This window comes from Watersipora subatra, chromosome 8 (genome assembly GCF_963576615.1).
Source record: "Watersipora subatra chromosome 8, tzWatSuba1.1, whole genome shotgun sequence".
NCBI classification, from domain to species: Eukaryota; Metazoa; Bryozoa; class Gymnolaemata; order Cheilostomatida; family Watersiporidae; genus Watersipora; species Watersipora subatra.
The window spans coordinates 56043754-56057083 of record NC_088715.1 but is presented as its reverse complement, the minus strand read 5'-3'; the positions used below and the strand labels follow the sequence as shown (position 1 = coordinate 56057083).

Sequence of the window (13330 nt, the reverse complement as noted above, 5' to 3'; positions counted from 1 at the left end):
ATGATTTCTTTTTTAGACCACAAGGGAGCAATACAACACATCTTGTTTATGTTAAAGCCAGTTTCCTGCGCCTATACTAGTTACGTCTACTTTTTTTCAATAATGACTGTATTGAGTTTTTTCTCTCTTCACACATTGGCAATATCTTCTCGATCTACTTTCATTTCAGTGATTTCTTTAATTTTTAAAGGAGAAAAGCTTTTTACTAGATGTCGATTAGAGTTGTGTCATCCCTGCTCCTACACTATTAACTTTATATTCACCTTTATCAGCTGATTTTAAACTGTCCACTATCGAGTCATAAATAGAACATTTCATACTGTAAGATTTTACAATACCAAAGACATGTGGGATGTCTATTTGAAGTTTCACTCACTAGATATATATTTTAATTCCAATCATAAACACTAAATTACAATAGCTATCTCACAGCTTTTCAGGTTTCATAAGCTTATCAATAACCCCTCTACCACTGCGACCTAAATCTATCAGACTCTAACTTCCTGATTACTTTTGCAGCCCTTGACAACTTCCAAATCTTTAACATCTGAATCCCAAGACTCGCTATCATATTCAACCTGATCTTCATCCTTCTTTGCTTGCATCAATCTTAATCAATTGCTTACTTTGGTCACATTTGATGGCATTTTGTGAATAAAAATTGGGTAAATGAAAGAGTGTTTTCACTTGAGACACTTTCGTTTTAGAACTTTACGGTAGTGAGATTTATGTCTAAACTCAGTGCTGTTACGACATAGAACAGATTAGCTCGGGAGTTGACCTTGAGTACAATATTTTTGTTTGACATTATTTTTTAACCTTCGGTAAGTTTACTTTCATGAGCAATTTAATATCTATCCGCAACTTTATTTAGTCCTTCGCTCGAATCAGATTGCGGTTCTTTTAAATAAATGGCTAAATTCTTTGAGCACACTATAAAGAGCGGTTCACATACAGTGTGTTCCAAAGCTGATGGAACAGCCATGACAGCTGCTGAATTTACCCGTTTCTTGAGCAATGTGTTCAATGCAGCTAAAAGCTAATGCGGAGATTTAGTGCTATCAGGCTTTTCTTTTCTAAACGTTTTCGTATAACCTTCCCTACCGAGGTCACATCCATAAAGTAACTCTATTTTAAAGGTGTTGTAATTACCTCCATCACTGTGAGATAAGCGAGAGTATACACCTCCATTTTCTTGCTCATTGAAAATTACACATAAAGGTAGCCCACACATTTCATCCCATTTATTAACGGTCGCAAAACCCTCCATTCTCTGTGGATAACGCTCAAGTGTATCGTCTTTACTATAATTAAAAGTCGGTAATTTTTGGGACTTTGGAAGCGTGCTACTACTGTCATGAACTTTTGACATAGCCATTTGAACTTTGAACTCTATGAAGTTTGAGTTATATCAAATTCGAGTTTGTAATTTCCGTATTTGTAGTTTATGTTATTCATGGCATGTTACGCCTTTATATCTTCTGCTGGATGTTTCTTTTCTCTAATTATCTTCTACTGCTAGTTTTTTCCTGCTCGACTTTCAGCTGTTTTTCCAACTCTCTTCCTCTTCTCTTGAAGATTATTGAGGATCTTTTGTAAGTTCTGACTCTCATTTCTTATTTGTTTTGCATTTTGTCTTGCATTTAAAGCGGTCAATTAGTTAAGTTACTTTGAAGTTAAGCGTTTCAATGAACATCCGCACGGTGCATGACCTTGACCTATGGCATCAAGCGCATTCAACATGAGCGCTTGTCACCATAGGTCAAGTATTAACCTAATAAATGATCCCATAAAAAGCTACTCAGTATTTTTATGCTTAGCACCATTCACTCCAAACTTTGGCGTATTGGTACTACTCAAATCGAATCAAAAATTACTAAAGCGTGAAAATGTTTCGAATGGATTAGCTTGGGCGATATTTTAATGCGCATCATTCACAAGTGCTGTTTTTATCATTCGCAAGCATGAGAGATTTGATAATGTTTTGTGAGTAGCAAAACTCGCTTAGCTTGCAGATTTATGCCGTTTCTCTGATGCGGATATTTTGCGGATTGGTTCAACTTGCGCAACATGCGCTTCGTGGAAACATAATGTATATGTACACCATATATATGTTTATATATGGTGTATATATACGGTGTATATATATATATATATATATACACCGTATATGTACACTAATCAGTTACTTTACCGTCTATTGAGTGAGACTCTTAGTATCGTACGGCAAATTGATACATTGAACATCTTGTATTTCATAATTCGAAGTAACGGAGTAGAATATCTACAGAAACAGGGGAGCTCACTTCTAATTTTACATTAACGCTAATCACTCTGCAGAGATGCACAAGCATATAATCTCGTATTGCAGATATTTCATAGAACACAGCGCAAGGATTTATCAACAATAGTCTTTGCTGTTTCAAAAGTTTAGAGATTGATCTTTGGGTGGCACCAATGTCACTTTTGGGTGGCACCAATGTCACTTTGGGGTAGCACCAATGTCACTTTGGGTGGCACCAATGTCACTTTGGGGTTGCACCAATGTCACTTTGGGATGGCACCAATGTCACTGTGTCAATAAGATGAACGAAGTCACTCTGTCACTTGAATATAACTAAGTTTATTTACAGGTAATGTCTTTGCAAAATATTAAGTATCCTGATTGAATAACATCTGAAATAGGATTGATTCTTACTGAAGATCAGTGATTGGTTGAAGACTAAAATAAAACTCTTGGAAATTTCCTCAATGGACATGAGCATTCAACATCAATGGCGCGATTATGGGAAATGCATGTTGGATCACGCAGTGGTCATGCGCAGAGTATAGTAAAATAAACTATGTAGTGGTTACAGCAAACTACGTTATATATCCACAAACAAAGCCAGACACGACAAAATTTTGAGAAAATATGGCAAATCTGAATAATAATAGTAACAATAATAATAATAGTTATAATAATAGAGCGAATATAAGAAACGACACAACAAGGCTACACAGTTGATTCATTGGAATCTGTGTAAGCGGTATGGATTAGATTACAAGAGGAATTAGTACCTTCATCAGGTGGAGAGGGTGAAAAAAACCGTCAAAGCAAAGACAGTGTCGGACTTTCTATACAAACAGATCAAATCATACCAGTCCGCGGACCAAACATCGTTGTGCAAGACAAAGAGATTGACCACACATGCATCATTTACACAGCCGTGCCAAGAGATGCAAAGAACACAGAAAAAAGAAAGAAAAAGTGGAGAGGTATCAAGACCTGGCAAGAGAAATAAGAAGAGTATAGAGAACATTAGTGACGGTAGTACTAATCATCGTGGGAGCACTAGGAGCAGTGGTAAACCAGCACGAGCAAATGCAGCTGCTGGACATAGACAAGAAGGAAGTAGATAGAGTACAATTTTCTGCCCTATTAGGATCAGCTAGCAGTGAAAAATTTGTTGAATATCCCAGGTTAGGGACCCTAGCCCAATACCAATGTATCACCGGCTGAAGAACTGAGGATATTAACAAAGACAATAATAATAGTAGTAATACCATCACCAAGGAGACACCAAGAAGACCATAAAAGAGAAACTGTGCTTCAAACAAAGTAAAAGGGGTGGCGCCTGAAACGAAACTAAAAGTATAAAAGGAAGAAGATTTGATCACTTTTGGCTGAGCGGTATGCGTACCATCTCTTAATGCTTTAAATGCAATATACCGTAGAGCCTTTAATTGAACGCCACCCTCTATTTGAACGCCAACTTCATTGGACCGCCACTCTGACAATCTTTGATTTTTATGAAGCCATGATATCAACTGATCAGTAGAAAATTGTCTGCAAATTGTATTAATATTGAATCGTTTACATCAATAACAATTCATTCTCTTGTTGTCCAACTCCAAGGCTTTTAGTTTTTTTAAAGTAACACCATAAAAATAATTAATAACTGTCTCAGGCTAATAGCACCTACTTGTTTAACGCAGTCTTGATATTTGAAGTACATGTACCTAAAAATGGTTTATATCTTCTATATTAGATGAACCACTAGTTTTAGGCTAAAGGTTGCATTTAGCGAGCAAAGATTTTACAAATTGCATTTGTGCTAAATGCAACAGGTAAAAGTATTGCTGTGCTAAAAGATTGTTTAAGCACTAATATCTACTAGTTCAACAGTGCAGAAAAAGAGTTGTGGTTAGAAGACATTGTGGAAGGTATTGAACAGCCAGAAGATGTTTGTTTCATCAAGAGCACCCATCAGAATGCAGCTATCCGAGCAAACGATGCAAATAATTTTGTTTTAAAAACACTATTTTTTGTTTCTGCATGTATCACAAGTATAGTTCATTTATGTCACTTGTTTATGAATACATATATTTGTAGCATTTGATCATTTATTGTTATATAACTTATAAACTTGCAGATTTATAGCATAATTACTATTTAATAGCTTCCTTGCGGTTATCTCAACACAGCTTACAGTGGATTGACACTCACAACTCCTCCTCTATTACACATAAAAAGCCAGTTCTTGCTTCAAACTGTAGCAAAGATATCAATGAGTGCAATGAACTCTAATGCAACATCGCTAAATATAATTATAAAATAAAGAATTATTGTCAAATTTAGAATGAAATGAAATTTGAAAGCTCCGACAAATTGCAAAGCAGAACACAGTCTATAATATCAACAGTTTAATCGTAAGCAATAGATACCATTTGGTAGAGGTATTTATTCAATTATCAATGCATATTCATTGAGAGGTCTTTGACAAGTTAGTGTTATGTTAGCAGATTCATTGCATTTAGAAGGTTTAATATCACTTCATTGGACAGAGAGGGCAAAATATAGGCAATATTCACTTTGCCCGTAAAAGGGCTAAATTTGTCTTATCAAAACTTTGACGAGTCTTTTTAAAAATACAACGCTAGCCTTTATTTGAACACCACCTCCAACTGACTGTCACTATTATAAAGGAAAACAGAAAAATAGAGCACTTTTGCTTTCAATTAAAGGTTTTACGGTATTTATTTATTGAATAAATATTTCATTGACACTTAACACTCGGTGTTATTGTTTGACTGCCTTGTGAAAAGTAAAAGGAACCATCAGTTTTTTTTGTTCTGGTGGCCGCAGTAGAATTTGAAGATTTCAGCTCTACAAGACTGAATCAAGAAGCAGGAGCATTCCTGATCTCTGGCAGGCAGTGTGGTGAGCACTGCTAAAGTGAGTAGTGGAAAAAGATTTTGTTGAACTCAGTAGGCTGTGTTGCAAGAGCAACAGTGCTTCGGAGTTTGGTAAGCTTTTTTAAATGGGAGACAAATTTCCTTGATCCTGGTAAGCCGTGGTTCATGAGCAGTGCCAACTGGAGTTCAGCAAGCTTTTTTGATTAAATAAAATGTGGATGGCCAACGTTCAAGAAGCGTGGACCAAGAGACGCATCGGCTGGCAGAGATCCTTGAATGACTCGCAATGGCACCACGACCTTGGTCCCCAGTCCATCAGTTCAAGGCACTTCAGTATTCAGGAACTAGAGATGAAGAGTACTTTATTAGCCGGTTGTAGACGGTATCCATAGCCAAGTCTTTGATTGAGGAAGCTAGGTTACTGCAACTCTGGGATGCTCTGAAGAAGAGGCCAATGAATGCAAACAGGTTGAACACGTGGAAGCCTTCTTCATCGCGTTTCTTGCCTGGTTTGGCCTTTTGCTCAAGCAGGCTTTCAATAACCTGAGCCCTGTGAGGCAAGCCGCAGCACCCTTTCTTCAAAAGTATGCCTGCCAAGTAGAAAGGCTGGTTCAAGTAACATTCAGCAACCTGCCAGACCCCTATGGAGCTGACTTGGTCAAGGAGCATTTTTGTAGCTTGGTCAACTATGGCGACCTGCAGCGACATCTGCTGGTTATGCCCTTAGCCAATCTAATGGAGGCCATGTGTGCAGTGACAGAGTTCTTGAAAATTGAGCCCAAGGACAGAGATTCGACTGACATCCGGGCTGTGGAAAAAGCCTAGAATGAACAGGCAGTCATGGTGCAAGACCAGGCAGTTGGTCAGCTGGCCCGGCTCATGCAGCAAATGGCATAACAAGTGCCGCAGCTTTAACAAGAAAGGAACTGGTCTCAAAAGTAGAAGATTCTTGAGTGCTGAGGACCCCTGGGACCCCTGAGGACCCCTGGGAGGCTGTAGGGGTCCCAGGTATGTGCACCGAAACCATGCAATGTACTTAGTCGACCAAGCCCACTGGCAACCCTTTCTGCATGCCAGAGAGTCAGTCGGTTGATCTAGAGATGCTGGCTTGCTAATTAACACTGACCATGGTCGACCGCCCTAGAGAGCCGGCGGCCCGATTGGCCCCATGGGCTGCAAATGAGCCAATGTATCAATGCCTGAAAGGAGCAGACCGAGTGTTTGCAAAGATCAAGGTGGCCAGGTTGGAGTTCAGTGCTTGTCAGCAGTGGCTTTGGTCACATCATCTCTCTCCTCCTAGCTCAGAGAGAACAGCTCCAAGGCGTCCACTTCTGAAGAGTGCTGCAGCGGAACGCTGTGGCAAAAGCCGTATCGATAGGCCTTCTGGTCGCCGCGATCAAGTTTTTCCTTACTTAGGGCCGAGTCTTCAAGACACAAGGAAGGCTTGGCCACTGTTAAGGCACCCCGGGCTACTGAGAAAAAACCGAGAGATCGAGAAAAAAAGAGAAGACCGTGAAAGAGAAACCAAGAGTAGAACAAAGGAATAGGGGAGCCTGAAACAGAAGTATAACCATAAAAAGAAGGTTGGATTATTTTGGAAGAGCAGTAAGCGCACCCTTTCTGCATACTTTGAATGTGGTTTATTGCCTGTAATGCATGGAAACTTATATATTTATCTAGTAAATATATATTTCATTGGCACTTAACACTCGGTGTTGGTCTTTGACTGCCTTGTGAAGAGTAAAGGAAACCGGCAGTTCTATAATACTATGTATTTCCAGGTCACAGACACAATAAACAGGAAACAGACTGCTTCTTTAATTTTATTAGGGTAGTATATTGTTCTGACATAGGCAAAAGTGAATGAAGATGCACATATGAATTATTAAAATAATTGTCCCGCGACCAAACACGAGCGAAGCGATATTTGGGAGCTTTATGATAAATGCTTATGCGCACACAACTCCCGAAAAATTATCCATTGACAGCCACGACCAAACCCTTGTACCAAAATCACATCAAAAAATTTAACCATTTTTGTGTAGGTTTGTTTAAGTATAATAATGATGCAAAACACATATAAACCTATTTAAATATGTTACCAAGTCTTTGAAAAGTTGACGCAATATCCTAAAACTTACCCATCTGATCGGATTATACATAACTAGAAAGATTAATTTGGTCTAAAATCGCCATTACAACTTCACAAGCGTTTTTTAATCAAAATTAAGACTGGCCAATGAAACACTGATAAGGCCATGCGACAGAGAGTAGAACCATAAAGTCGTGCTCATTTTACAAGAAAAATGTGCAAATTTCACCAGTCTATGGCATTTTCCAACTGCCGAAGGTAAGGTCCAACTGTAATAAACGTAAAAGCCTTGCAAATGTAATCATTTCTTTTTTTTGCTGATTTTACCGGGCTGTGACATTTTGGACACTTATAATGAGTACTTTGGTATTCCAACTGATGTCCAAAGCAGTGAAAGTAAAGGAAATGATGATGATATTTTTTAACGATTCTTATAAGATTATTACAATATTTAATTGTAAGAATAATTATTCGATTTATTATAAAATTTAGTTATAAGAATAATCATTCAAATTTATAACATCAAAGTATATAGTGACCGATGTTGGGCAATATGTTACTGTTATTAGTTTTCTAAAGATTTTGGCGATGATAATGCGACTGTGCCCAACATCGCGGTACTGCCAAGCTGTTTTTAATATCTGCAAAATTTAGTAATAGGCCTACATTTTCTTATAGGTATACATCTATTTCTATGACAACCAGCTAAAATCTGTTTAAATTTTTAAATTCAGCATAATTTTTTAGACATAAATACAGAAATCTAGATAAATATCACAACTTCTTGATATTGGTTGCTATGACCAATGATATACAGACCCCCCTCGCCCCAGCCTGTGTACATTACACAGCAGCTTGCCATTTTACTTCTAATATTGCATTTCTCCTATTGCAAGGGAGAGATATGAACATATAATCTTTTCCTTTCATTATTGCTGTTTGTTGTAAATAATAACACCCAGTACATTACAGCTATTATTGCAGTTCTCCTATTGCACTGCAGTGCCATTTGACTGTTAATATTGCATTTCTCACCCGGCAGTACCCTTTCTTTTTCCATTATCACTTTGGTCGTGGGCTGTATGACAGGGAAATTTCTAGTGATATAATAGTTGTATTTTTGCTAACTACCTAAAATATATTTAGCATCTCGATTTGCTGTTGCGTAACGATACGGGATTTCGGGGTGAACTTTCTTATCAAAACCATAAGTTTGACAAAATGCTTCAAGGGCAACTGTGGCAACAATTGCAAAGTTTAAAGACCCGTACGTTGACATCGGAATGTAAACAGACACAGCCCACTTGCGTTGCCTAATCAAGACCATGAACCTTAAACCATCTGCGGACAAGATTTATGTTTCCACATTCTTACCCTATCTATTTACACGGAGGAGTGTTTTTAGTTCTTCAGAAACTTTTTCATTTAATTGCAGGTGTGCTTTATGCACTTTATTAAAGAAGGTGTCTCCAGAAAGATATGCCTTTAGTCTGCCACTAGGAGAATAAATGGCAATAGTATCATCAGCCGAAAAGTTTATAAAGTAATACAGCAGTTCTTCACCCTCAGTTATCATCTCAGCGTTAGCGAAACCTTCGAAGCCTTCGACGAGGGTGCATTCCAAAGTCAGATGCAGACTCGCAGACTCAGATGCCAACTCGATTTGTCCCTAATTGTGACACTTTTCCAATACTCTTTTAGATGATAACCACTGATCTTAGAGATGTCACTAAAAATGTCTACCTCTTTATTACCCACGATCTAAACAACTGAGCAGTCAAGCGCATATAAAACATCATTGGTAGATTTAGTTACGCTCACCATCGTCTTTTCAGACATGATTGATGTTTCTTTCATCTTTAGTAGCCATTTTTTCCTTATCTGCTTTTATATCAGTGATTTATCTTATTTTCAACAGAGACTCACTTGTTACAGACTACTGCTTCAGTTTTCTTTGTTGTTGCCCTCACCATTTAATTTAGTTAAAATTAACAAGTTTTAATTTCATAAATTATCAGCTGATTAGCAGGAAGCAGGAAGTGTGCTTCTTGGTATTTTTTTTCTTTTCATTCAGATAGCTGGTAGGTGGGTTTTCGAAGGACTGTTTTTCAGGAATTAGATAAAATTTTTAAACTAAATATTTGAAGATCTGGCAGAAAGCATTAAGCATAAGCTTGTAAGGTTTGCTAAAAAATGTAGAAAAACATACCACCTACGAAGACTAACAGACCCTCTCAATGACTAGGGTGTTTATTATTATACACTATTATTACTATTACTAGAAATTCCCCTGTCATACAGCCCACGACCAGAGTGATAATGAAAAAAAAAGAAAATGTACTGATGGTTGAGAAATGCAATATTAGCAGTCAATTGGCACTGCAGTGCAATAGGATAACCGCAATGGTAGCTGAAATGTACTGGGTGTGGGTGTTATTATATACAAAAAATAGCAATAATGAAAGGAAAAGATTATATGTTTATATCACTCCCCCTGCAATAAGAAAAATGCAATATTGGCCAATATTAGAAGTAAAATGCACTGCTATTATAAGAATAACCAATATTATTAATATAGTAATAATATAAAACCAATGCACAATTTTGTTTACATCTCAAAGCGTCATAGCTAATAATATCACAAAGTTGTAATATTTATATAGATTTTTAGAAAATATGAAATACGTAGTCATTGCTCTGTAGTCATCCAAACTTATAATTAAATATTGTAATAACCTCATAAGAATAGTTAGAACAAAATATCATGGTCATTTCCTTTACTTACACTGCATTGGACATCAGTTAGAATACCAAAGTACTCAAAAGTGTCTAAAATGTCAGTTACTTTGAAATCGGCAAAAATGAAACGATTTCAGTACTCCTACGTTAATTACAGAAACCTTTGGCTATTCAACAATGTGCACGATGCGCATTGTTGAATTGCCGTGCGCATTTCACACGCAACAATGCGCGTGAAATGCGCACGACTTAATCGTTCTATTCTCTGTCGCTCGGCGTTTCAATTTCCGGTCTCAGTTTTGATAAAAGTAAGGCTTAGCAAGTTTTAATAACAATTTTTGGCCAAATAAATATGTCTACTTGTGTATAATCTGTTCAGATGAGTAAGTTTTAAGATACTGTTGACACTTTTCAAAGACTTGGTAATATATTTGAATAGGTTTATATGTGTTTTGTATTGTTATTATACTTAAACGACTTTACAAAACGATGGTTAAATTTGTTGATGGGATTTCGAAAGGAGGGTTTGCGACGTTGTTGATGAATAATTTTCGTAAGTTGTGTGCACATGCATTTATCATAAAAAACTCTCAAACTTTGCTCCGCTCTTTTGGTCGTGGGATTATTATTGTCATAGATGATGTCATGTTGATTGCTGTCACATTTTTTACACATGAAAAAGTTTTAAGAATAAGTTCCTTTACCCTATACATGAAAAACTTTTGGTGCAGGAATATTACTAATAATATTCTCATGCAATAAGTCCCAGGGTTGCCTGATATTTCTTTAATTTTAATCATTATCCGTGTATTTTTTGCTGGTACCAGTTGTTTCAAATGAAACTGCTCCTCCAAGCATGGTCAGGAATAAAGTCAGACAATTGGTTTCTGCAACATATTACGGCCCTGTTTGCAATTTGGAAAACTTGTCTTGGTTTACCTTAGTCTTAATATTTCCCATATTAGGTTTCGATACTGATCAATTTACTCAACTTTTTTACCATGTTCCAATGAGCCAGTTTCTTAAACTTTTTTACAGCTTACTTAACACACTCATCTAAATATCAGCGTAATTAGGTCTATGTTTACTTAGGTGAACGGTTCATCTCAAATACCCGCAAGTATTGACGAGATAAGTATGGTGAAAGCAGCGAGATAACAACATTCGCTGTTTACACATTTTGGTCTCACTAAAAGATATGAATGTATGCTTTAAAATCTTTATATAGATATAGCGTATTAACTCCACTCAATTGCTGTAATGCACGCCATGATACCATTGATAAGCAGCTGCTAGTAAAAAGGAGTAGGTTTGAAGAACAGAAAAATGAACAACTCATCCAAGGCATTCAGTATTATTAGTATTACAATTATACTTGCTATCATCCCTATCGTTTACAGAAGAGACCAAACAGAGACTTTTCAGGCAAGATATCAGCTTTTGGATCAATGGCAATCATCTAAGAAACCGGATCAGCATTTGGATAGAGATCAGTTAAAACAAATTGTTACAAATCAAACTGCCCAGACAGCGAAAATTGAGGTAAGGAAAGTAATACTAAGTATAGACAAGGGAGGACCTTGGGTGCTTTCAAAGATCCACTTTAATGGATGTGAATATTCAAACTGTGACCTCATCTACAGTCCAGATAACATCAGTTATGCTCTGCAAGCCGACGCTCTTATATTCGTTCCAAACACAACGCAGAGTTTGTTACAATTTCCAAGAGCTATCCGTCAACGACAACTCTGGTTTGTAACAAGCATGGAGCCGCCAGCTTACCCTTGGCATAGATTCAACAAAATTGTCAACAACTTTAATGGAAGCATGACCTACTTACGCAATTCCACACCTGTGCAGTTTTTTTACGGGCGCACAGAGAAAGAGCGTAAACCTATTCAGCAACAACCAGCTATCAACTATTCAAAGAGTAAAACTAAAGGGGCATTTGCATACGTCTCTCACTGCGGTTCAAAACAGTATAACAGACTGCCCTTTATGAGGCAGCTAAAGAAGTACATAAATGTAGACATATTTGGTGGCTGCACCAAACAACGACCTTGTCCTTCACGATTTGACACCAAATGCGAGGCTGACAAACACTATCCCTACCGGTTCTACTTAGCATTTGAGAATTCCTTATGTACGGAGTATATAACCGAGAAATTCTGGAAAAATTTGAAGAGTGAAGGAAATTTTGTTCCCGTTGCTCTCGGAGGTTTATCAGTGCAAGAATATACGGACATTGCTCCTCCAAATTCTTTTATTCACGTCTACAATTTCTCATCAGTAGAGGCTTTAGGAAAATATCTCCAGCACCTGATGACAGATGATGCTGCCTACAACAGGTACCATGAGTGGCGTCAGCATTACTCAGTTTCATCATTCAGAAAACATCAAGCTTGTGGCCTTTGCAAAAGCATCAATCACCCTGAGTCTCTTCTCGCCGAGAGGAATAGGCAACTTGCTGATGAAAGGAATGATGAAAATAACTGCAAGAACTTGTTAATACCTGCCATCTGAACACTGCTTAGCAACCAGAGTACTTAAAAAGGGTGTGATGACATAACTGTTTTAAGTTATAAATGATACCAATGTTTAACGGTTTGCTAAACTAGTTGGTCATTTTTAGATACGTAAATTTTGTACTAAGCTTTATTGGAAGTAAACAACAGGAAAAAACTGATTAAAACTGATTTAATTAGAAAGCTTGCTTTTATTGTATAATGATATAATGATGTTTATACAATTGTCAATGTACATTTTAAACAACATTTTTTGTCTAATCATATTTATACATCACCAAAATCGTCACATTTCCTTTATATGTAAACGAGCACATAGACCAATGTCTTACCAAAGACAATCTGGCAAATCTCCAAGAAGAAAGGCCAAAAAGCAAAGTGTGCAATAAACCACAACTCAAAGCTAAGCAAGCACATATAAAGGCATCGGCAGGGCCATCACTGTAGTATAAATAAATAATACATATATAATATATATATGACTATTATAATTACTGTTATCATTATTATTACTGTTTATAAATATATATACCAGTATGTATAAATAAATAGTGTAAATAAATAAATATATATAGTGTATATTTATATATATATATGTATTTATACTTATATATATTTACTTATACGCACTGGTATATATATATATATATATATATATATATATATATATTTATAAACAGTAATAATACTGATAACAGTAATAATAGTCATATATACATTACAGAATATATTTATTGTTATATATATTTATATATATTATATATATATAATATTTATAATACATTTTATGACGTAT

At 36.5% G+C, this 13330-nt stretch overlaps 1 protein-coding gene across 1 annotated transcript; it reads left to right on the top strand.

Annotated features, from left to right (window-relative positions):
• The first annotated feature begins 11335 nt into the window (after positions 1-11335).
• Positions 11336-12532, top strand: LOC137402756 (glycoprotein 3-alpha-L-fucosyltransferase A-like). The gene has a single exon (XM_068089262.1). It carries the CDS (start codon positions 11336-11338, stop codon positions 12530-12532), a length of 1197 nt encoding a protein of 398 aa, XP_067945363.1.
• Positions 12533-13330: the final 798 nt, after the last annotated feature.